The sequence below is a fragment of the Balaenoptera borealis genome, assembly GCF_965194805.1.
Source record: "Balaenoptera borealis genome assembly, chromosome: 1".
In the NCBI taxonomy this organism is placed as follows: domain Eukaryota; kingdom Metazoa; phylum Chordata; class Mammalia; order Artiodactyla; family Balaenopteridae; genus Balaenoptera; species Balaenoptera borealis.
The window spans coordinates 135,225,420-135,247,852 of NC_138860.1; the positions used below are offsets into that span (position 1 = coordinate 135,225,420).

A 22,433-nucleotide genomic window follows, 5' to 3' on the forward strand; every position below is an offset into this window, starting at 1 on the left:
TCACACCAAGGAGTACTTCCCAGAACTTCTGCTGCCAGTGTCCTTGTCCACACGGTGAGCCACAGCCACCGCCCACCTCTGCCGGAGACCCTCCAACACTAGCAGGTAGGTCTGGTTCAGTCTCCCCTCAGGTCACTGCTCCTTCCCCTGCGTCCCAGTGTGCACACTACTTTGTGTGTGCCCTCCAAGAGTGGAGTCTCTGTTTCCCCCAGTCCTGTCAAATCCCTGCAATCAAATCCCACTAGCCTTCAAAGTCTGATTCTCTAGGAATTCCTCCTCCCATTGCCGGACCCCCAGGTTGGGAACCTGACATGGGGCTCAGAACCTTCACTCCAGTGGGTGGACTTCTGTGGTATAAGTGTTCTCCAGTCTGTGAGTCACCCACCCAGCAGTTATGGGATTTGTTTTTACTGTGATTGCACCCCTCCTACCATCTCATTGTGGCTTCTCCTTTTTCTTTGAATGTGCAGTATCTTTTTTGGTGAATTCCAGTGTCTTCCTGTTGATGATTGTCCAGCAACTAGCTGTGATTCTGGTGTTCTCTCAAGAGGGAGTGAGAGCACGTCCTTCTACTCCGCCATCTTGGTTCCTAATCACCTTGTCTACAGATGTTATGGGCCCTGCCCATGCTCTTACATCTCAAAAATAGTAGATGAACACTTTATTACCATTTCAAAACGTTAATGTTTTGAGATGAATTAAAATATCACTTTGTTAGTGTTTTGTAGTTAAAAGAATAAAATCCATGGTTATTGGGAGTAATGATGATAGCTACCTTTACCTTTGTTTAAAACTTTTGTGCTAAGCATTTTATATACATTATCTCATGTACATTCACATTTTACAGATGAGGAGACAGAGCAAGACCAGTTTAAATAACTTGCTGGTGGTTATAAAGCTAGTAGGTTGTAGGGCTGGGATTGAGACCCTACTGACTTATTGCTACTCTGCAGCATAATACAGTTTTCTTAAAGTGTTGAATGTTTGGTGGCAAAATAATAGGTATTAAAACCCATCAGAAGAACCCTTTACCAAATAGGAACATGACCAGAATTAATAGATTTGACTATATGTATCATTTTGTTCATTACAGATTAAAAATCCTGGAGATGGAGTGATTGCTCCTTTGCCAACGTATTCATACTGTAAACAAATTAGTGCTCAAGAGTTTGATGAACAAAAAGTTTCTACCTCTCAAGCTGCAGTTGCAGAACTTTTAGAGAATATTATTAAAAATAAGAGTTTGCCTGTAAAGGAGAAAAGGAAAAAACTAAAACAGGTAAGAGAATGAACAAGTTTCAATCGTAAATATTTTCTAATATGCTATTGCTGATTGTTATTTAATGACATTTAGAATCTAATTTCTCGTTTTAATATTTTGAATTTTAAATATCATATATGTAGACTATGTATGACTACCTGCCTGGTTTTACTCTGTCCTGAAATTTTCATAATAACCATAATAACAGATACTCTCCTTTACTTCCAGTGTTTTATATTTAAAGCATGTATTACCCTGGGAAAATAATTATAAACTTAGGATTATAATACATAACTTTTAGTGACTTATCATTACCATTTAGAATTTTTAGCTCTACATCAAAACCCTGTAGCCACATGATTCTGGCAGGTCCAATTCCTGGTCTGAGACACTCAAAGAAGTATGAAATATACTAACTAGATCCTTGTGACCTTCATAGGCTTTACCAATGAGAAGGAAGAACATCTGGAATTTAGGAGAATTAACAGCAGAAGAGAATCCTAGAATGTTAATGCTAACTGGAATCTAAGAAATATTACAGGGTACCTTTCATGTGTGAGAAAGTAGAGGGAGAAGCCAGGATAAAGTGAAAGGATACTGATCTCTGTAATACATCTTTGAGAAAGGCACTGAATCCTTATAAAATGTTGACCAGTGGCTTCAGATAATAATGTTAAATACCCTCTAATTCCTCACCTCGTTTTTAAGTTTCAGAAGGAATATCCCTTGATATATCAGAAAAGATTTCCAACCTCTGAAAGTGAAGCAGCACTTTTTGGTGACAAACCTACAATCAAGCAACCAATGCTAATTTTAAGAAAACCAAAGTTTCGTAGTTTAAGATACTAATTGAATTGAAAATTATGTAATACTTGTGGAACTTTGGTAAGTGAAGCCATATCTATTCAGCTACTAAAAAGGAAGTCTATTTATAAATAAGGTTTTTCTAAATAAAACATTATGTAAGGGAGTGCCAAAATAGTTTTTATCAATGTGAAACTGCTGAGAAACTAGTGAATCTCAATGGAGAGCAAGTGACAATAGGTGATACCAAATATTTTAATCAGAAATAATCTTTTGTTTTTTATACAACTATCTGGAAAAGCTATCATGATGTGTGCTAAAGTTTCATTTACTTGAATTTTGAAAACTGACATTTGCTCATCAAGATTAAGCTGTAATTCTTTAAAAAAAACAACAAGTTATCTGCATGTGCTTATGGATGTTAGCTTAAAGAACTAGTTGTTTAGGATTACTTGTTTCTAAGTGTAAGAATGTGAAGAATATTTGAAAATTCAATGAATTAATTTTCAACTGCTAAATATTGCACTCATATATTCTTTTGCTACTTTTGATCTATTTATATATGTATGTGTTTTTAAAATATGAATATATATTATAAGACTTTGGTTTGCCTTAAACATTTACCCTAACTGCTTCAGTCATTAATTTTTTCAATAAATATCTTTTGCATTCTTATCTTCATGAATCTACTAGAATATAAAGATATGAAAGAAGTATAAGGCAATCATGTATTCATTTAAAATATATTTATTTAGCAACTTCTATGTGCCTTTCATTCTTCAAGATGTGGAGAGAAAATGATGAATAAAACAGAAAACCTCTTCCCTAAAGTATTTGCTTTCTAATCAAGGGAGATATACCTACCAGATACTTAAAAAAACAATACACCCCCTGAAATAAAGTCATGAGAATTCATTCAACTGAAGACTAGCCTTTTTAAATGTGGAACAGTTCCCTAAGCTAGTGTTTTTCAAATTGTTGCATATTTGAATCACCTGGAGAGTTTTAAAATAATACATGTTAAGGCCCTACCTTATACTGATTAAATCAAAATTTTAAGGGACGGCATATCGGCCTCAGTATTTTTTAAACTCTCTAGGTGATTCCAGTATTCAGCCACCTTTGAGAATCAGTGCCCTAAATACTTTTTATAAATAAAATGTCAAGCTGGTGTCCCACTGGCTTTATTATTTCATTGGAAGAAAATGACAAGTGTAAATCCCTGTCATCTTAATAGAAGGTTCTAAAAATTTCTGCTTGACTAACTTCATACAAACTTGAAGCAGCTTTTCTTCCACTTTTTTCTGAAGATTATTTAATATCTATTTGGTAAGTGTAAAGATATACATAATGCCTGGGATGTAATAGACACTTATTGTTCAATGACTGTTTTGTTTTTTCAGTGTAATATCATACTGTAAAATGACAATGTTCCATTTGAAATTAATATTTTTATTAAAAATATGGACAGAAAATAACTATATCTTTTGCCCAGAAACCTTAGCTATAAAAATATTGAAGCGAATTAGAATTCTTCCCAAGGTGTTTGTATACTAAAAGTTTTCCTGTTTAAAGGTGTGTAATAATGTGAATTATGTTGCATATTGAGATAAAAACTATTGTGGGTTTTATAACAATTTAATTTTGTATTTATTGATTGATATTAAATATATAAATATTATAAAGACATAGTAAACTTTGATCTCCATTAGTGTGCATGCAACTGAGGTTACAAAATACATGATGTAACACTTTAATAATGTGAACTCTGAAGTCAGATTTGAATCCTACCGTGCTGTTTACTGTGTAACCCCAGACAGGTTATTTAACTTCTCTAAATTCCAGTTTTCTTATCTGTACGATAAAGATTATAATAGTACCTGTCCTTTAGGATTGTTGTATTAAATAGAATAATTCGTGAGAAGTTTATAGCACAGTGTCTAGCATAGAATAGGCACTCTATTAAATGTTAGAAATTAATACTAGAAACACCTAGAATGATAACACTAGAAGAGATCTTAGCAAAAGTACAGTCCTCTCAATTGCTTTGCGCAGAAAGGAACCAAAACAAAATTGTAAACAATTGGTGAGTCTTATTAAACTATTTTCTAGTCATGAAACACAGCTTCTGATTGTACATACTGGTTGAAAATACCTGGTCTAATATAATGAGAAAATTTGATGAGGAAGGAAAGCATTAATATCTTCAAAAGCAATATCCTTGAATATGTGAAAGCAATAAGGACACATTACACAAATAGAAGGCTTATTAACCTTTGGCTGGAGCATGGACAGATACCGTTGTATCAGAAAAAAAGGGCAGAGTCTTTAATTTCAAATATTGATGGGTTGATTTGATGTTGAGTGCTTATAAAAAGTATCTTCTAATTGCTTTTGCCTTCTCAGGAAATAAGAATCAGAGTCAACCCTTGAGAGTAAAGCATGGTGGGGAAGACATTGCAAGTTTGAAGGGAGAGGGTGTGAAATAGTAAATCTGTGGCAACACACAAGGAATTGTAGTTCTGGTCCCAGAAGTTATTGCCACCAACCATTCCCAACAGCTTCTGCTAATTGTTGTCATTTAATGATCCACCCTTCTCATATACTGTCTAGTTATCTAGCACTCAGTAGTGGAAAGTATCAATACAAGGAATTTCCTACTGACTAGCTTCTGTCCTTGGAAAATGTAAACTCTGAGTTTCCTCATCCATAAAATATGAATAATAACATGTATCTAACTGGGTTGTTAAGATAATTTAAAGCGGCAATATGTTTAAATCTTGATCTTAGCAAGCCCAAGCTCAATTTCTAAGTCCTTTCCTCTGATAATGAGTTTAATAAGATTTCTGCTGATTAAAACTCCTTCCCTTCCAAATCTCTGTACTCATATCTCACAATATATTTTCTTTTCTATTCTATCAGTGGTGATATTTTTTACCCCATCTTTGGAAGAATTAAAAATAGATCCAGAATTTTATATCCTGGCAGCCTGTGTACCTCTCCCAAAGATATATCTCCCTTTGATTTTGAAGGTAAAGCACATGTGTGTATATGTGTATGCATGTGGTGTTATTGTTGAAATGAAACTTCTAGGAGAGAAATAAAGGATTGCTGGTTTTAATATTAAGCTCTAAATTTAAAGAAATAAAGTCAGTTCACTGGAATAAATTTAATAGTTCTAAATACAATAAAGTATAGCAACTAAGAATCTTTTGTTAACTCAGAATTAGCTTTTGTGTTAACTAAGAATCTTATTTTCTAAGAACTGGGGGGGAAAATGTACAGAATAGTTGTTCTTATCTCTCCTGAAAACCTCTCAGAATGTGTACTGAGGAAACGCAGAATGTATAAGACATTTGAAAATAGTTTTGACTTTTGCTCATTGTAAAAACAATTTTTGTATCATTAGTTGGTCTCTAACTTACCCTTCCATATGCAACTAGAAAACCAAAGTATATGCAACAACTGTTTCTAGGCATCGAACTACAGGTAATAAAATACTGATTCCCGAGAAAAGGAAAACAAAGGAGGTAAGTCCTATGATTGTCCCCAGATTACTGCCTACAGGCAGTTACCAGGCCACAGTGCAGGGAGGGGCAGCCAAAATAAAGCCCAGTGTCTCACTGCATTAAGGAGCTAGAGATAAGAGTTCAGGATGACTGAGAGAGATATTAAAAAAAAAAAAAAAAAAGAAGAGCAAAAGAAAAAAACCCTTCAGAGATCTGCAGTAGTCTAAAGGTTTTGTGGAGTACTAATTGGCATGGGGCATGGTGAAGTAAGTCAGTTGAGTACTAAAAAAAAAAAAAAAAAACTAGCCAAGGAAAGAATGAGAACGGACTGGAAAGCAGTAAACCAAACAATCTCTGTACCTCATGGATCTGGGAATAATTCATATTCCCATCAGCCAAAATATAGAGAGCTTCTAGTACTTGGGACATTGGGTAGCATCTTCAGAAGAGTTGTGCTTCAGTAGTGGGGCCAAATTAGCCCTAGAATAAAAACTGCTATAAATTCACCCTAATAAATTTTAAAAACATCCTGAAAATGTTCAAATTGCTCTTCAAGTACTTCCTGTGTGCCAGAAGAAAGTTCAATACTTTAAAGAAATACAACAAAATCCAGCACTTAACAGTGTAAAAATCACAATGTCCAGCATCCAATCAAAAATTACCAGACATGCAAAGAAACAGAAAAAAATATATAATCCATAACCAGGGGGAAAAGTGATCAATAGAAACATACCCAGAAATGACAGATAATGAAATTAGAGGCACTTTAACAGTTATTATAAACATTATAAATATATTCTAGGATATAAAGAAAATCAGGGATATAGTGATAGAAATGAAAGATACAAAAAAGATTCAAAGAGAAATTCTGGAGGTTAAAAATACAATACCCAAAATGAAAAATACATGGAATGAAATTAAGAGCCAATTAGACACAGCAGAAGAAAAGATTCATGAACTTGAAAACAGCAGTAAGAACTACCCAAAATAAAGTACAAAGGAAACAAAACTGAAAAAGACAAAGAACAGAGCCAGAGCCTCAGTGAGCTATGTGAAAATATGAACCGAGTAACATGTGGATTGGAGTCTATGAGAGAAGAAAATGAGAAATGAGAGAAGAAAGAAAAAGGGAGGGCATAAAAGTTATTGACCAAAAATAATGACTGAAGTTTTTCTAAATGTGACAAAGACCATAAACCCACAGAAGCTCAAGTAACCCCCAGCAAAAAAAACCATAAATCTGCACCAAGGCACACATAATCAAGTTGCTGAAAACTAGTGATAAAGAGGAGATTCTTAAAAGCATTCAGAGAAAAAACAGTTTATACAGAGGAACAAAAATAAGAATTATAGACTTCTTTTAAAAAAACTGAAAACCAGAAGACAATTAAGTGATATTGTTTTAGATTTGTTTTCTTGGCTGAGAATTGGTGCCAATTCACTACTAATAAAAATTTTGGCAGGGACTGTCAGTACTCTACCAACCACCAGCGATAGTCTCCTCATTACAAGCCAGCCATTGATTGATCCAGATCCAAAATTCTATTTTAGTCAGCTTCCTAAGACTAGTCTTAGTTCTCCCTTAGGTCGTGTTACCCATAATATTGAGACAAATGTTTGTGTACTGGGTGGTACACTTAGGAGCAGTACTTAAAGTGCTGCAGGGGATGGGGCAAAAGAAAAAGTTGAACTGCCACAGAATTGTAACAGAGGCCTCAACTGATCCAGTGAACAGGCTGTGGAGCTGGGATGGGCCTTCAGAGTTGTCCGCAATCGAGAAAAGGAGCTGGGCCTTTGTACCTTCATGTAAACCAGTCACTGAATATGGGTTGATTCGGGAGGAAGTGTAACCTTGGGTGAAGCAGTTCCCTTCAGCCAAGCACAGTTCCTAAAAAGGAGTGCAGCCAATATTCCTGACAGCTGGGCAATGAATGACTGAGCACTGAGGGGTTCTATGGAGAACACCTCATATTCACTGCAGAGGATCCCTAGCATTAAAACGAACAAACTAGAAAAGGGATTGTGTTACTATGAGAGAGGTTATGAGAATTGATGTTTGGGGATTATTTTTTACTTTATTATTTGTTGATTTATTAAAAAGTAATGTCTGTTTATTATAGATGATTTGGAAATGAAAAAGTTTAAATCACCTATAATCTTATCAACCACATAAAATCCAGTGAAATCTTGGAGTATTCTGTGTCTCAACAACTCAAAAGAAAGTGGCTCTCTTTTTGTCTTCTAAAGCTTATATGATTGACTAGGACTAGACATTAGCAATAATTTTTCTTAAAAGTTCATGGTGAAGCTAAAAATACAGTGAAAAGACCTACATTCTTATTCATTATGTACAGTGTCTCAGACTTTTGTATTTATGGGTTTTGATCAGCTTTCTGATTTATATCTTGGAAGTTCTAAAGACTGCATCCATCTTTAGATTTAGCAGTTTCAACCTGTCTCCTCACAATTAAGTGACCTGATTTGTCAGGCAGTACTTTATGCTCAAGCAAAGAGTCCAAATGTCTTTCTCTTCCCCAGCTTAATATTCATGTATCCCCTCCACTCAGATTTATATTCCACCTATTGCTAGGCTGTAGGGCTATTAAGCATTGCTATTAAGTTCATTAAACAGAAAATTAAATTTCAAAATCAAATCATAAATTAGAAGGAATTACACAATTTATAAATCACAGATGTCGGTGGAAGTTTAACTTTTGGAATCAGTGTTATATAATTCCTAAAATGACTGTGTATTTATTTTTTAAAAAACCTATTAGTAAGTTAGATTTGGATGACTTATGGGCAGCAGTGCCATCTGCAGGCCTCCTCTGTTGTAGTTCTTTTTAGTCTCTGATGTTCTCTTTAAAAGGGATTTGACTCTACTGAATATTTATGGCTTTATAATGTCAAGTACCAAATAGTATTAATCACAGACTGCAGAAGGGTGAACTTATAGCTACAGATCCTCATTAGGGATTTTTAAAGCACTGAGCTAATATCAACTGTCATATCCATATTTATAATTCAAATATTAAACATAAGGTGTAAGATCTAGAATATATATGGAATGAGTGTGGGTATTGGAATCAGGCAGAACTGAGTTCTAATTGTGTTTATACTTCTCTGAGATGCAGGTTTTTTATTAGTAAAATGGGGATAATACTTCCTTCATGACATCTTTGAGAGCTCAAAATAGATAAAATGTATAAAGTGCCTAGCACAAATGTGCATACAATATGCCTCCAATTGATAATAGTTCCCTTTCCCTTAAAATTAAAACAAAACAAAAATCTCAAGACCATTTATTGCCTTTGTACACAGTGCATTTAAGAGTTATAAAATATATCATTACCTTTTTGGATAAAGTGGAGTTTGAAGGAACAATCTTACTGGGATGCTTATTATGCATCCTGTCCTGTATGTCTTTTCATTCTTACGTCTTTTAAAATTTAAATGTAGATATATGTTAGAAGCTGCATAGAGTATTTCTGCAAGGTATTTACAAGAAATGATAAACAGTGATTGCTGAATTTTGAGGATATGAAGGAGTCTTATTTTTTTAATGTGTATACCCTTGGAACTGTTTTAATTTCTATCATGTACAACATTGCTTTTTCCAAAATAAAACAGTAATAAATATAAACATTTGGAAAAGGAAAATGTCTGAGATTATCCTTGTATTAAAAATGAATCATAGGGACTTCCCTGGCGTTCCAGTGGTTAAGACGCCACCCTCCCAATGCAGTGGGCACGAGTTTGATCCCTGGCTGGGGAGCTAAGATCCCACATGCTGCAAGGCACAGCTAAAAAAAAAAAAGAAAAACGATAATTCGGTCTCCTCATGCCCACCTCCAAAAATCTTTGCTTCTAAATGAAACAAGACAGAAAGGAGAAGGCTTACCTGAGCAATTCAGATTTTGAATAAACTTTCTCTGAAATTGTAATATTGATATATACTTTCAAGGGAACCTGTATACAATTTTCTTCAAAATTGATAAGAATAGAATGAACTGCCTAAGATCTCTCCTCTCAGGAAGCAGAGGCTGACATATTATTCAACTGCTAGCTCTGTGATTACGTAGTAGACTATGATTTGAATCACCTGACACGCATGTTTCCAGCTGAGGTTGAGCAAGATGAGGCTCTACCTTCTTGTTTTAGCTCTCATGCTATGAACAAGTGTCCTCTTTGCAGTCTATGTAGTGCCATGTTTTTCTTATTTTTGTGCATTTTGTAGGTGATTTCACTGTTTAAATTGAACCCCAAGCATAGTGCTGAAGTGCTGCCTTTTATTCCTAAGCATAAGCATAACAAGGTGGTGATGTACCTGACAAGCAAATGTATGTGTTAGATAAGCTTCACTCAGGCATGAGTAACAGTGCTGTTGGCTGTGAGTTAAATGTTAATGAATCAACAATACATATTAAATAATGTGTTTTTGAACAGAAACATACATAAAACAAGGTTATAGATTAGTCAGTTCCTGAAAATGTTATGACCAAAGGCTCGAAGGAACCCAACCCTGTAATTCCCCTAGGAGCAACGGTTCAGGATTTGCTATTTCAGTGCTTGTGGCAACTTTATAGAAACATCACTGCAAATAATGAGAATCAATTGTATTGCCATATGTTTACAAAAGAGTGAAGGTATCATGGCTGACTTTTTTTTTCTCCTATACATTTCTGTATTTTCCAAATTTATTCTCATGAACATGCACTAATTTTATTACAAGGAATAAAATTTTTCAAAATATATACATTTTTAGAGACAGTTTGATATAAGTAAAACACATTGATTAGCAGTCAGATGTGGATTTGAGTTACTGCTCTGCCGTTTAATAGCTATGTAACTTTGGGAAAGTTGTTTAACTTTTCACAGCCTATATCCCCATCTATAAAACAGGTAATATTATGTAACTTGGGAAGTTATTCTGAGGATTAGGAACAATGTATCTAAGTTGTCTAGCTCAATATCTGGTATAGGATGGAACTCAAAAAAATTTAACTACTAATATTAACTCCAAAAAAATGTAACTATTAGTATTAACTCTCTCCTAGGACTAAACTACAGAAGCCCAACCCTCAGAGGCTCACAGGTCTTTGGAAAATCATGATTTTCATGCCAGCTGTTATCCTCGTTCACAAGCACAAATTTTATAGATTCAGTGCTTCAGTTTCTCTATGCTTATTCTTGTTCCATCAAATATTTGTTGAGTATCCACAGTGTGCAGGAACTCTTCTAGTGGGGAATAAAGCAGACAAGGTCTCTGCTTTCTGGTGTGTTAAATCATGTAATTTAGGCCTTTGTAGAAGAACTTTAATGACTTTGACTTCCACTTATGTATCTCATCGAATACCCGGATTTGGGGGCTCTGACAATTAACCCTAAAATACACATATTCTGGAAATTGCTTCCTTTTTTAATCAAGTCCATTAGGTATTTGCTTAGGTATTTTTATCCCTAAACTGTTTAATATGTGTGGCATTATAATGCTTGATTTTCTTTCTAGCAATACTTAGATCAAACTTTATTGCACCTGCTCTTTTTTTTTTTTTTTTTTTTGAGAGTTCATAATATCTCATTTCTCTCTCTACCAACCTGGGGAGATTAAAGTTGCCAAACATTTACACTAGGTTAGTTTGAGATGGTGAATAGAATCTGACTATTATACAAATTTAGAAAGTTTCTAAAATGAAAGCTCTATTTCAAAAATCAGTTTTTGAGAATAACTGAATCCACATCTCAGACAAATTTTTTTTTAAATAAATTTATTTATTTATTTATTTATTTTTGGCTGTGTTGGGTCTTCGTTGTGGTGTGTGGGCTTCTCACTGCGATGGCTTCTCTTGTTGCAGAGCACGGGCTCTAGGCGCATGGGCTTCAGTAGTTGCAGCACACGGGCTCAGTAGTTGTGGCTCACGGGCTTAGTTGCTCCACGGCATGTGGGATCTTCCCGGACCAGGGCTCAAACCCGTGTCCACTGCATTGGCAGGCGGATTCTTAATCACTGCGCCACCAGGGAAGCCCTCAGACAAATTTAATAAGGATGATTTAACTTGGGCATAATTCATAACAGAAGTTATGCTTCTAAAAATAAACTACACAAATGGGAGTTCTATTTGGCCTCCCATACACAGAGAGGTAGCAGTGTATTTCTGTGTCTCTTTGCCCCCTGTCATGATCTGCTAGCTGTGTTGTCCTTTTCCTTAGTATAAGGTGCTGGATTGTCATTACATGTGTTCCCATGTGTTGTCCAAGAGGCTGGCAAAATCCGTCCATGTGTGGTCCAGTGTCCCATTGTGTCCATTACTAGTACAGCTTAGCTGACCTCACCCATGTGCTGCTGCCCTTTTGCATTTTTCTATTTTATCTTGTCTCTGCTTTTATGTTGCATTCAGCTTTTCTCTTCTGCACACTGCAATGTCCTGTCTGTGCATCCTCTTTTCATCTGCTTCAGCTCTCAACCATGTGGGAGAGACTGTTTACCTTTGGGAAATGATTTTATTTTGTCACCAGAAAAACCAACCCCTTCCCCAAGTGCTTATTTTCTAACACACCCTGGATCTTGGAAACAGGAAACAGTAAGTAGTTTTTCTTCATTCCAGAACATCCTGGGCCATAGCTGCACAGCAGAGATCAAAGCAGGCACACATCAAAAGCACCCCAACCGAGAGGAGCAGCCCTGAAGCTTCAGTGCCTCCGGCTCTTGTTATCATCACTGCCTGTGAGTCGTGTATATCTCATCTTTCCCCTGTCTGCTATTCCTTTTCTAGGCTTAGCAAAGAAAGCTGCTCTTTACCAAACTTTCTTAACAACTCAAGATAAAAACTCCTTCAATTTTTCCCTCCCTCCTTCCTCTCATAATTATTATAGTTAAACAATTTCAGTAATACTCATTTATTTGACATTTCTTAAGCTCTTATTGTGTGCCAAGTACTATGCTGAGTGATGAGGCTAGAAAAAATGAATGCTACACTCCCTACTCTCAAGGAGCTTTCAACTAATGGAACAAGACAACACATAAACAGGTAGTTCTAATATAGTGTGATCAAGTCCACAGTAGAGGCAGGTAAAAGGTCTGTTGCGAGTAAATGGAAGGGGCACCATTTCACAGGTAAGGTGATGTATTGGATGAGGGTTTTGCCAGGCAGAGGGTTAATGGATGTAGGGACAGGGTATGGGAGGGTTAGGGTAGTGTAGACAGAGGCAAATCACAGGGGGTGAGATATAGCAGATGTGTTCTTGAGGGAGGGGTAATAGAAGCAGGTCAGGATCACTGAGCTATGTATTTGAGGCGGGGAGATACTGCTGGGAAGAACATCGTAAAACTTTCATTTTTTTTTCCCCTTTGTTCTGTGGCAGTGATTTCCACCAATCTGTCTTCCAGCTCACTTAATTCGTTCTGCCTCATTTATTCTGCTATTGATTCCTTCTAGTGTATTTTTCATTTCAGTTACTGTATTGTTCATCTCTCTATGTTTGTTCTTTAAGTCTTCTAGCTCTTTGTTAAACATTTTTTTTGTATCTTCTAGGTCTGTGCCTCCATTCTTTTTCCAAGATCTTGGATCATCTTTACTATCATTACTCTGAATTCTTTTTCAGGTGAATTGCCTACCTCCACTTCACTTAGTTGTTCTTCTGGGGTTTTATCTTGTTCCTACATCTGGAACATATTTCTGTGCCATCTCATTTTGTCTAACTTTCTGTCTTTGTGGTCTCTGTTCCACAGGCTGTAGGATTGCTTCTGCTGTCTGCCCTCTGGTGGGTGAGGTTGGTCCAGGGGCTTGTGCAGGCTTCCTGGTGGGAGGGACCGGTGCCTGCCCACTGGTGGTTGGAGCTGGGTCTTGTCTCTCTGGTGGGCAGGGCTGTGTCAGGGGGTGTGTTTAGAGGCGGCTGTAGGCTCAGGACACATTAAGCAGCCTGTCTGCTGATGGGTGGGGCTGTGTTCCCACCCTATTGGTTGTTTGGCCTGAGACGTCCCAACACTGGAACCTGCAGGCAGTTGGGTAGGGCCAGGTCTCAGTGCCAAAATGGCCACCTCCAGGAGAGCTCATGCTGATGAATATTCCCAGGGGACTCCACCACCAGTGTCCTTGCCCCAACAGTGAGTCAGAGCTGACCCTCACCTCCCCAGGGGACTCTCCAAGACCCAGAGGTAGGTCTGGCCCAGGCTCCTATGGAGTCACTGCTTTGCCGTAGGTCCCAGTACACATGAAACCTTGTGTGCACCCTCCAAGTATGGGGTCTTTGTTTCCGCCAGTCCTGTGGAGCTTCTGCACTCAAGCCCTGCTGGCCTTCAAAACCAAATGCTCTGGGGGCTCCTCCTCCCAATATCAGGCCCCCAGCTGGAGAGCCTGACGTGGGGCTCAGAACTCTCACTCCTGTGGGAGAAACTCTGCAATATAATTCTTTTCCACTTTGTGGGTCGCCCACTCAGCAGGTATGGGATTTGATTACATCACAAAAACGCCCCTCCTACCATCTCATTGTGACTTCTTCTTTGTCTTTGGATGTAGAATATCTTTTTTGGTAGGTTCCAGTCTTTTTTGTTGATGGTTGTTCAGCTGTTATTTGTTATTTAAGTATTTTCATGAGAGGAGGTAAGCTCAAGTCCTTCTACTTTGCCATCTTGTATCCTTCCTGAACATCATAAAAATTTATCTAACACACATTCAAGAACTTGGACTTTATTCTATAAAGGTGAACTTTACTAAAATGTGACTTCTTGTGTTAGGTTGAATAACAGGCCCCCAGATAAGTTCATGTCCTAATGCCAAAACCTGAGATTATAATGCCTTATATGATAAAAATATATATATATACTTTGCAAATGTGATCGAAATAAGGATCTTGGGATAGAGGGATTACCCTGGATTATCTGGATCATCTGTGTAAACCCAATATAATCACAAAGGTCCTTATAAAAAAAGGTAGGAAGATCAGAGACAGAGAGATGCGAAGATGGAAGCAGAAGACAGAGAAAATGCTGTGCTGCTGGCTTCAAGATACAGGAAGAAGCCACAAGCCAATGAGTATAGGTGGCCTCTAAAAGCTGGAAACGTCAAGGAAACGTTCTCTGCTAGAGGCTTCAGAAGAAAAGCAACTCTGTGAAACTAGTTTAGACTTCTGACCTCCAGAAACATAAGACAATAAGTTTCTGTTCTTTAGTCACTAAGTATGTGGTAATTAACAGCAGGAAATTAATATGCTCCTTGAGAGCAGAAGTTTTTGGTTTATTGCTGCTCTATCATCTTGAATGGTCCCAGAATAACTTTCAGAGAAGAAAATGAAATAAAAGGAATCCAAATTGGAAAAGAAGTAAAACTGTCACTGTTTGCAGATGACATGATACTATACATAGAAAATCCTAAAGATGCTACCAGAAAACTACTAGAGTTCATCAATGTATTTGGTAAAGTTGCAGGATACAAAATTAACACACAGAAATCTCTTACATTCCTGTACACTAAGAATGAAAGATCAGAAAGAGAAATTAAGGAAACAATCCCATTTACCATCACATCAAAAAGAATAAAATGCCTAGGAATAAACCTACTGAAGGAGGTGAAAGACCTGTACTCAGAAAACTATAAGATACTGATGAAAGAAATAAAAGATGACACAAACAGATGGGGAGATATACCATGTTCTTGGATTGGAAGAATCAATATTGTGAAAATGACTACCCAAAGCAATCTACAGATTCAATGCAATCCCTATTAAATTAGCAATGGCAGTTTTCACAGAATTAGAACAAAAACTTTTACAATTTGTATGGAAACACAAAAGACCCCTAATAGCCAAAGCAATCTAGAGAAAGAAAAAGGGAGATGAAGGAATCAGGCTCCCTGACTTCAGACTATACTACAAAGCTACAGTCATCAAAAAAGTATGATACTGGCACAAAAACAGAAATATTGATCAATGGAACAGGATAGAAAGTCCATAGATAAACGCACACACCTGTGGTCACCTAATCTATGACAAAGGGGGCAAGACTATACAATGGAGAAAAGAAAGTGTCTTCAATAAGTGGTGCTGGGAAAACTGGATAGCTAAATGTAAACAAATCAAATTAGAACACTCTGTAACACCATACACAAAAATAAACTCAAAATGGACTAAGGACCTAAATGTAAAACTCTTAGATGAAAACATATGCAGAAAACCCTTTGACAAATCGCAGCAAGATCTTTTTCGATCCACCTCCTAGAGTAATGAAAATAAAAACAAAAATAAACAAATGGGACCTAATTAAACTTAAAAGCTTTTGCACAGCAAAGGAAACCATAAACAAAATGAAAAGACAGCCCTCAGAATGGGAGAAAATATTTGCAAATGAAGCAACCAACAAGGGATTAATCACCAAAAGATACAAACAGCTCATGCAGCTCAATATCAAAAAAAAACAGGCAATGCAATCAAAAAATGGGCAGAAGTTCTAGATAGACATTTCTACAAAGAAGACATACAGATGGTCAAAAAACACATGAAAAGATGCTCAACATCACTAATTATTAGAGAAATGCAAAACAAAACTACAATGAGGTATCACCTCACACTGGCCAGAATGGCCATCATCAGAAAAATCTACAAACATAAATGCTGGAAAGGGTGTGGAGAAAAGGGAATGTTGGTGGGAATGTAAATTTGTACAGCCTTTCTGGAGAACAGTATAGAGGTTCCTTAAAAAACTAAAAATAGAGCTACCATATGATCCAGCAATCCCACTCCTGGGCATATATCTGGAGAAAACCATAATTCAAAAAGATTCATGCACCCCAGTGTTCATTGCAATGCTATTGACAATAGCCAGGACATGGAAGTAACCTAAATGTCCATCAGCAGATAAATGGATGAAGAAGATGTGGTACATATATACAATGTAATATTACTCGGCCATAAAAAAGAACAAAGTAATGCCATTTGCAGCAACATGGATGGACCTAGAGATTGTCATACTGAGTGAAGTAAGTCAGACAGAGAAAGAGAAATATCACATGATATCACTTCTATATGGAATCTAAAAAAAGGGTACAAATGAACTTATTTACAAAACAGAAATAGAGTTACAGATGTAGAATACAAACTTATGGTTACCAGGGGGTAAAGGCGGAGAGGAATAAATTGGGAGATTGGGATTGACATATACACACTACTATATATAAAATAGATAACTAATAAGGATCTACTGTGTAGCACAGGGAACTCTACTCAGTACTCTGTAATGGCCTATATGGGAAAAGAATCTAAAAAAGAGTAGATATATGTATAACTGATTCACTTTGATCTACACCTGAAACTAACACAACATTGTAAATCAACTATACTCCAACAAAATTTTTTTAAAAAAGAAATATTGAAGTAAAATCTACAACTTGTTTTAGTCAATAAATAAATAAATAAAAATGAAAGCTGGAAAAGTCAAGGAAACATTCTCTCCTAGAGGCTTCGGAAGGAAAGCAACTCTGTAAAACCAATTTAGACTTCCGACCTCCAGAAACATAAGATAATAAGTTTGTGTTGTTTTAGTCACTAAGTGTGTGGTAATTAACAGCAGGAAATTAATATACCCCTTGAGAGCAGGAGTTTTTGGTTTATTGCTGCTCTATCTTGAATGGTACCAGAGTAACCACCCCAAAATATGCTTCTTTGAGCTAAAAGCCAGTAGAACCTGAACACCCAGGAAAAGCTCTAAAACCAGGGCACAAGATTCCCTTTTGCAAAGGAAATTTACATTTATGAAGGAAACTTACATTTATAAGTAAGATGTCTTATTTTCCTATACCAGAAAGAGGAGGACTCTTTTAACTCTTATCAATGGAGAAGGCACCAAAAAAACTGGTTAACAAACTTTATTAAACAACTCTTGTTTACCATATTTTTCTGGCCGCCTTCCCCTAACTAGCCTCTCTCAGAAGCCCTTTATCCCTTTATCTTACCTAAGATGGTATAAAAACCCAGATTCTAACCACATTTTGGGTTGCTCATCTTTGGGTGCTCTCACGTGTACATTCACAATGCACATTGATAAACTTCTCTTTGTTTTTCACTTGTTAATCTGTCTTTGGCCTGATTATCAGAGCCTCAGCCAAGGAACTTAAAGTGGATAGAGGAAAAGACCTTTTTCCTCCCCTAGACTTCTGGCAATGAGAATGGGCTAGCTGGGACACCCCACTTGCTCTGGAGACTGCAGCTGAAATCCTGGACCCCTGACAAAGCTGGCCGAATGTAAAAATTCTTACCAAAGTCAGCCTCCCAGATTTCTATCTGCAAGGTCCAATCAAATGAGGGTGGTAAATGTCTCTTTGTCTTATCTTTTCCAAATTTAGATTAACAAGTGAAAAACATTTGTAGAAATTAGTTATTTGGATTTTTACTCATGTGAATTTGGTTCTGAGGGACTGATTATTGATCCTTTCCCTCCCAGGGACAGCTATTGCTTTCTTCTTTGTCTAGTTCTGTGTCCTGAGAGTTTGGCTTTCCTCCTGCCAGGGCATGCAGGTTGTCATACCTGCAACTGCAGGCAGCCACCTGTCAGGGAGGTGGGGTGGGGGCCAAGAGTAAGTGGATGAAAAGACAGAAATGTGGGTTGCACTGCATTCACAGCTGTTGTCTTACCATTGCCAGTTCTCAGGGTTTGTTTGTCTAAGTCTTTCTTGCTTTTGGCTACCTTTGGATAGATCATGAGATCTATCATGAGAGCTGCTTCTTTTGCACCTTCTATGGCGATGCCTCTTGTGTCCTTGGTTATGCTATAAGAAAGCTAATGTTTTTGGCTTGAGCCACAATTGGAATAGTATATCTTTGTTTTAAAAAATCTCCAAGACCTAAAACAGTATCTGGAACATAGAAGGTGCTCAATAAATATTTATAGAGGGGTGAAATAGAGAGGACTTAACAATGAGATACCCCAAAGAGAGAACCAGAGGCCTTGTGAATTTTTATCCTTTACTGTATCAACAGTATATAGTTTTTTGTTTTTTGTTTTTTTTTTTGCTTGACCACCTTAATCTAATGTGCTTTTCCAACAGGAGAGGTCATATGCCAGGGCATAACCAAAGACAAATAGGACTCATCTTTCTGCAGAGTCAGTTTGTCATGAAATTTTGGAGGAGAAAAATATGTATTTATATAAACAATCTATACTATGTGATAGGGTATATGAATATTTTACAAACTTCAAGGAAATTTGGTCCTCCAAGCCAGGAGCCTCTGGTTATGCCCACAAATGCTTAGAGGGTGAGTTCATTCTCATCCAACACTGAGACTATTTGGGTGGAGAGACTTGATAGGCACATATCTACTGGTAATGATGCAAAACACCTCAATCATGCAGAACTGCTCTCCTAAGCTTTCCATGGTCACATTCTCTTCTCTTTCGTAAGAAGTTCCTGAGCACTTTCCTTTACTTTGCTTCCAAAATCGATATGCATTTGTCCTCATTCTTTTTTATTATTCTCCTAGCATTTTGCAAATCTAGCTTTACAATTACTTATATGACCTTTTACAAATCACTTTACCTCTTTGAGTTACAGTTTCTTCATTTGTAAACTAAGGAGTTTATACCAAGATATCTTTAAAGTCTATACCAAGTTTAAAATTCTATGATAATATGTTTTATAGTATTAACCAGCTGCTAGTAGTTGGCTTAGAGTAGCAAATAAGCCAACATGTATCACTTGACATCTGTCCCTCATCTTTAATTATAAGATATCAAGTAGTTATTTTTGCATTAAACAACCACCCTCAAAATCTAAAAGCTTAAAACGACAACCATTTATTTAGCTCCAGTTCTGCAGTTCAATAATTCCAACTGGGCTCAAAAGGACAGTTTTTCTGATCTTACCTGATCTAGAATGGCCTTAGCTGAGATGACTTATCTCCATTTCATGCAGCCTCTCACCTTCCAGCAGGCTAGCCTGGGCTTTTTCTCATGGCAGAGTAAAGGCCCAAGACACAGCATGGAATTGCACAGTGCTTCTAGAGGGTTAGGCCTGGAACTGGCATACCTTCCCTTCTACTGCATTCTGTTGGTCTAAGGAAGTCACAGATCGGCCCAGACCCAAAGAGTGGGAAAATAGATTCCATCTCTTGATAGGAGGAGTTGCAAAGACACGTTGCAGAGGGCATGGAAAAGGGAGAGAAATTGGGGTCATCATTGTCCTCAATCTTCCACATAGTTCAATGATTCTTTTCTTTCTTACCCCCAGCATCATAACTACTCTCCTTCTGAAGAGACAATAATAATAATAACTCACATTTATTAAGCACTTGTTGCCAGACACTGTTCTGAGCACATTACATTAACAATTCATTTTCTTCTCACAAGAACTTGTTGAGGTAGTTATTATTGGTATATTACAATGAGAAAACACAGGCACAAAGAGAAAAATAATTTACAAGATCCTTTCCACCAGGAAAGAAAACTTCTTAGAGGATAAACCATGTGGTGATGAGAATTAAGCCAGAATTGAACAGCTCTCCAGGTCATCTGAGGGCATAAACACCTTTCCATTCCTTTTCCACATGATTCAAAGGCTAGAGCACTCAGGAGAATGAAGTTGTCCCACCATTGTTAAAGAGATATTTGTACATTTACAATCTCAGCCAATGATTTTAAAAAGGCAGATTTTAAAATCACCTTTAATAGAAAAAATTCCTCTGTATAAGTTTTCTCCATATCCCTATGGAATCTATTTTGTTTTAATTCCAGCAATCTTTATCAAGTGACAGTGATGCCAGACACTGGGGATATCAAGAACCATGGGGACTTTTAATTTAACATAACAAAATAAACTTCAACTAATTATGCAGTTCTAGAGGAAGCATCAGATAGGTAATTCTAGAGCATTCAGCCTTTCCTCAGAGCCACTAATGTCACTCAATGACCTCAACTTTTAAGCACACTCTAACTGATACGACCAAAGACATCTGCCTCTATGTCTGAACTATCTCTGATCTTCCTCTTAAGTTTTTTCTCCCTTGGTACAGCCATCTAAGCTCTATTGTACATGCCTTGCCTGTGCTAGCCCACAGACCCTATTCTAGTGTTTTCCAACGTTGCCTAATCTATCACATCAGACCTAATGAGTCTGAATCTGCAGAGAGGGAATCTGTATTTCTAACAAGTACTCCAGGTGATTCTTACGACTATGTAGGTTTGGTAAATGCTGCCTTATCTTTTATCTAGCATGATTTTAATTAGAATGATTAGTTTAATCTAGCATGATTATAGTCTAATTCTAATTGGCTTGACTGAATCCTGAAATCTGGGTTCATGAAAATTGTTTTCCATGGCAAGAAGTAAACTTTGCCTGGGAACTTAGTCTCATCATTCATACTGGGTATAGCCTAATTGGGAGACAAGATCTGGAGCCTCCACCCATGATAATTAAAAGTGATGTAGAGAAGTACTATCTGGTATCCATTTGGGCCATACATGGGCTATTGGAAGTAAACATTCTCTGGTGGGGAGAAAAGACTAAGACTGATAGATATGGAAAAAAAAATGTGCTTTAAATATCTCAAATCTAGTTGCTATATCCTATACCAAGGCCATTTCAATTCTGACCTAATTGAGAATAAAAGCAATGAATTCTTGGGCTTTTACTAATAGGTTAAATAATTAATCTTTTTGAGTTTTAATTTCCTAACATGTAAAATGGGAAGCTTGTACTAGATATTCTCTAAGCTTTTTAAAGACTAGTGTCTTGGATTCTAGAGTCAGTTTAGTCAAATAAAATATGACAAGTCATTAGATGACTGAAATGTTTATTGAATTTATTATAGCTTTACTATACTGATGGTTAATTCAATAATGACTAATAAAGCTATTTGTTTCTGTAAATACAGCTAATGTTTTCCACTTAATCCAAGTTTGGATATGGAGGAGAAAGGAAGAAAGAACTCCTAGTCCCTCCCTTTTCTCTTCACCTCTTCTCTTCCAAGAACCTCTGAAAGGGTCCAGTGGTCCAATGATTGGTTGGAGTAGTTGTCACCCATTCCAAAATAGAGAAATTCACTTAATGCCCTTCAGAGAAGAAATGGTGCCCCATTTCTTCTTTTACTCTATTTCAAATGTTAACTTTACTGATTCTTTCAAACCTAGAATCTTCTAGTTAGGAGTATCACAGCCATAATAATCTAAGATAGATCTTTTGAATGTAACAGTTAAAATTTAATTTCAGTGCAGTTGGAACCTTTCTAAATCCAGTTGTTAAAAGAAATTCCTAATTAAATATAACATCTCTAATTAATGAATGCAAAAAATAATACATTAGGCACTCAAAAATGTGTCCTCATGCAAAAAAAATAAAACAGAAATTTGACTCAACAGTAGATAATTCAGGCAAAAATTGAAAGTGTTCATTCAGAAATATGAACATTACAGGTCAAAGTGATTTTTTAAGACCAAGATTCTTTGAATAATTGCCTCAACTGCACACAACCTGGACAGACATGATTAACTTAGCTAAAGAACGATTATGAGGAATTTATGTGGGAAAAAATTACTTGCAAATCTGATTAAATGTGAATTTCTGCATTTACAATTAATGCCAGGAAAAGACATTGTAGCAGTCTCATGGAGTATCTCACAGCTCTAGTGCACATTTTTGTGCTGTTATCAGCAGTTGCAAACTAATCGACAGAGCTTGCATGGTAAGCAATTAGAATCTACTAATCTCCTTTTTTTCCCACTCAGCTTTTTTTTTTTTTTTTTTTGGTATGCGAGATAAGCAGAGTCTGGAAATAAATAACTCAACAAGTCTGATTTGGGCATCTTCAGTGGATTCTTTTCTGATATTTCACCTTTTCATAATTATATTTGATGTCTTATCAAATGTTTGGCCAAATTT

The 22,433-nt window shown here is 36.6% G+C and overlaps 1 protein-coding gene and 1 long non-coding RNA gene across 7 annotated transcripts in view; one reads left to right on the forward strand and one right to left on the reverse strand.

Moving 5' to 3' along the window:
* The window catches only part of DEPDC1 (DEP domain containing 1), a 60,038-nt gene that overhangs the window by 21,821 nt on the left and 15,784 nt on the right, over nt 1–22,433 (forward strand). For 2 of the 6 annotated variants that reach the window (XM_082356719.1, XM_082356721.1), the window contains 2 exons: nt 1,094–1,279; nt 1,970–2,740. In XM_082356719.1, the coding sequence (XP_082212845.1) occupies nt 1,094–1,279; nt 1,970–2,110 (327 nt within the window). In that variant the 3' untranslated portion in view covers nt 2,111–2,740. Of the gene's footprint in view, nt 1–1,093; nt 1,280–1,969; nt 2,741–4,987; nt 5,854–12,179; nt 12,299–22,433 lie in introns of those variants that run through there. The other 4 variants (XR_014234765.1, XR_014234763.1, XR_014234764.1 and 1 more) reach the window with 4 other exon arrangements.
* LOC309613562 overlaps nt 1–22,433 on the reverse strand; it is a 200,006-nt gene that overhangs the window by 4,801 nt on the left and 172,772 nt on the right. The gene's annotated exons all lie outside the window — the stretch shown is intronic.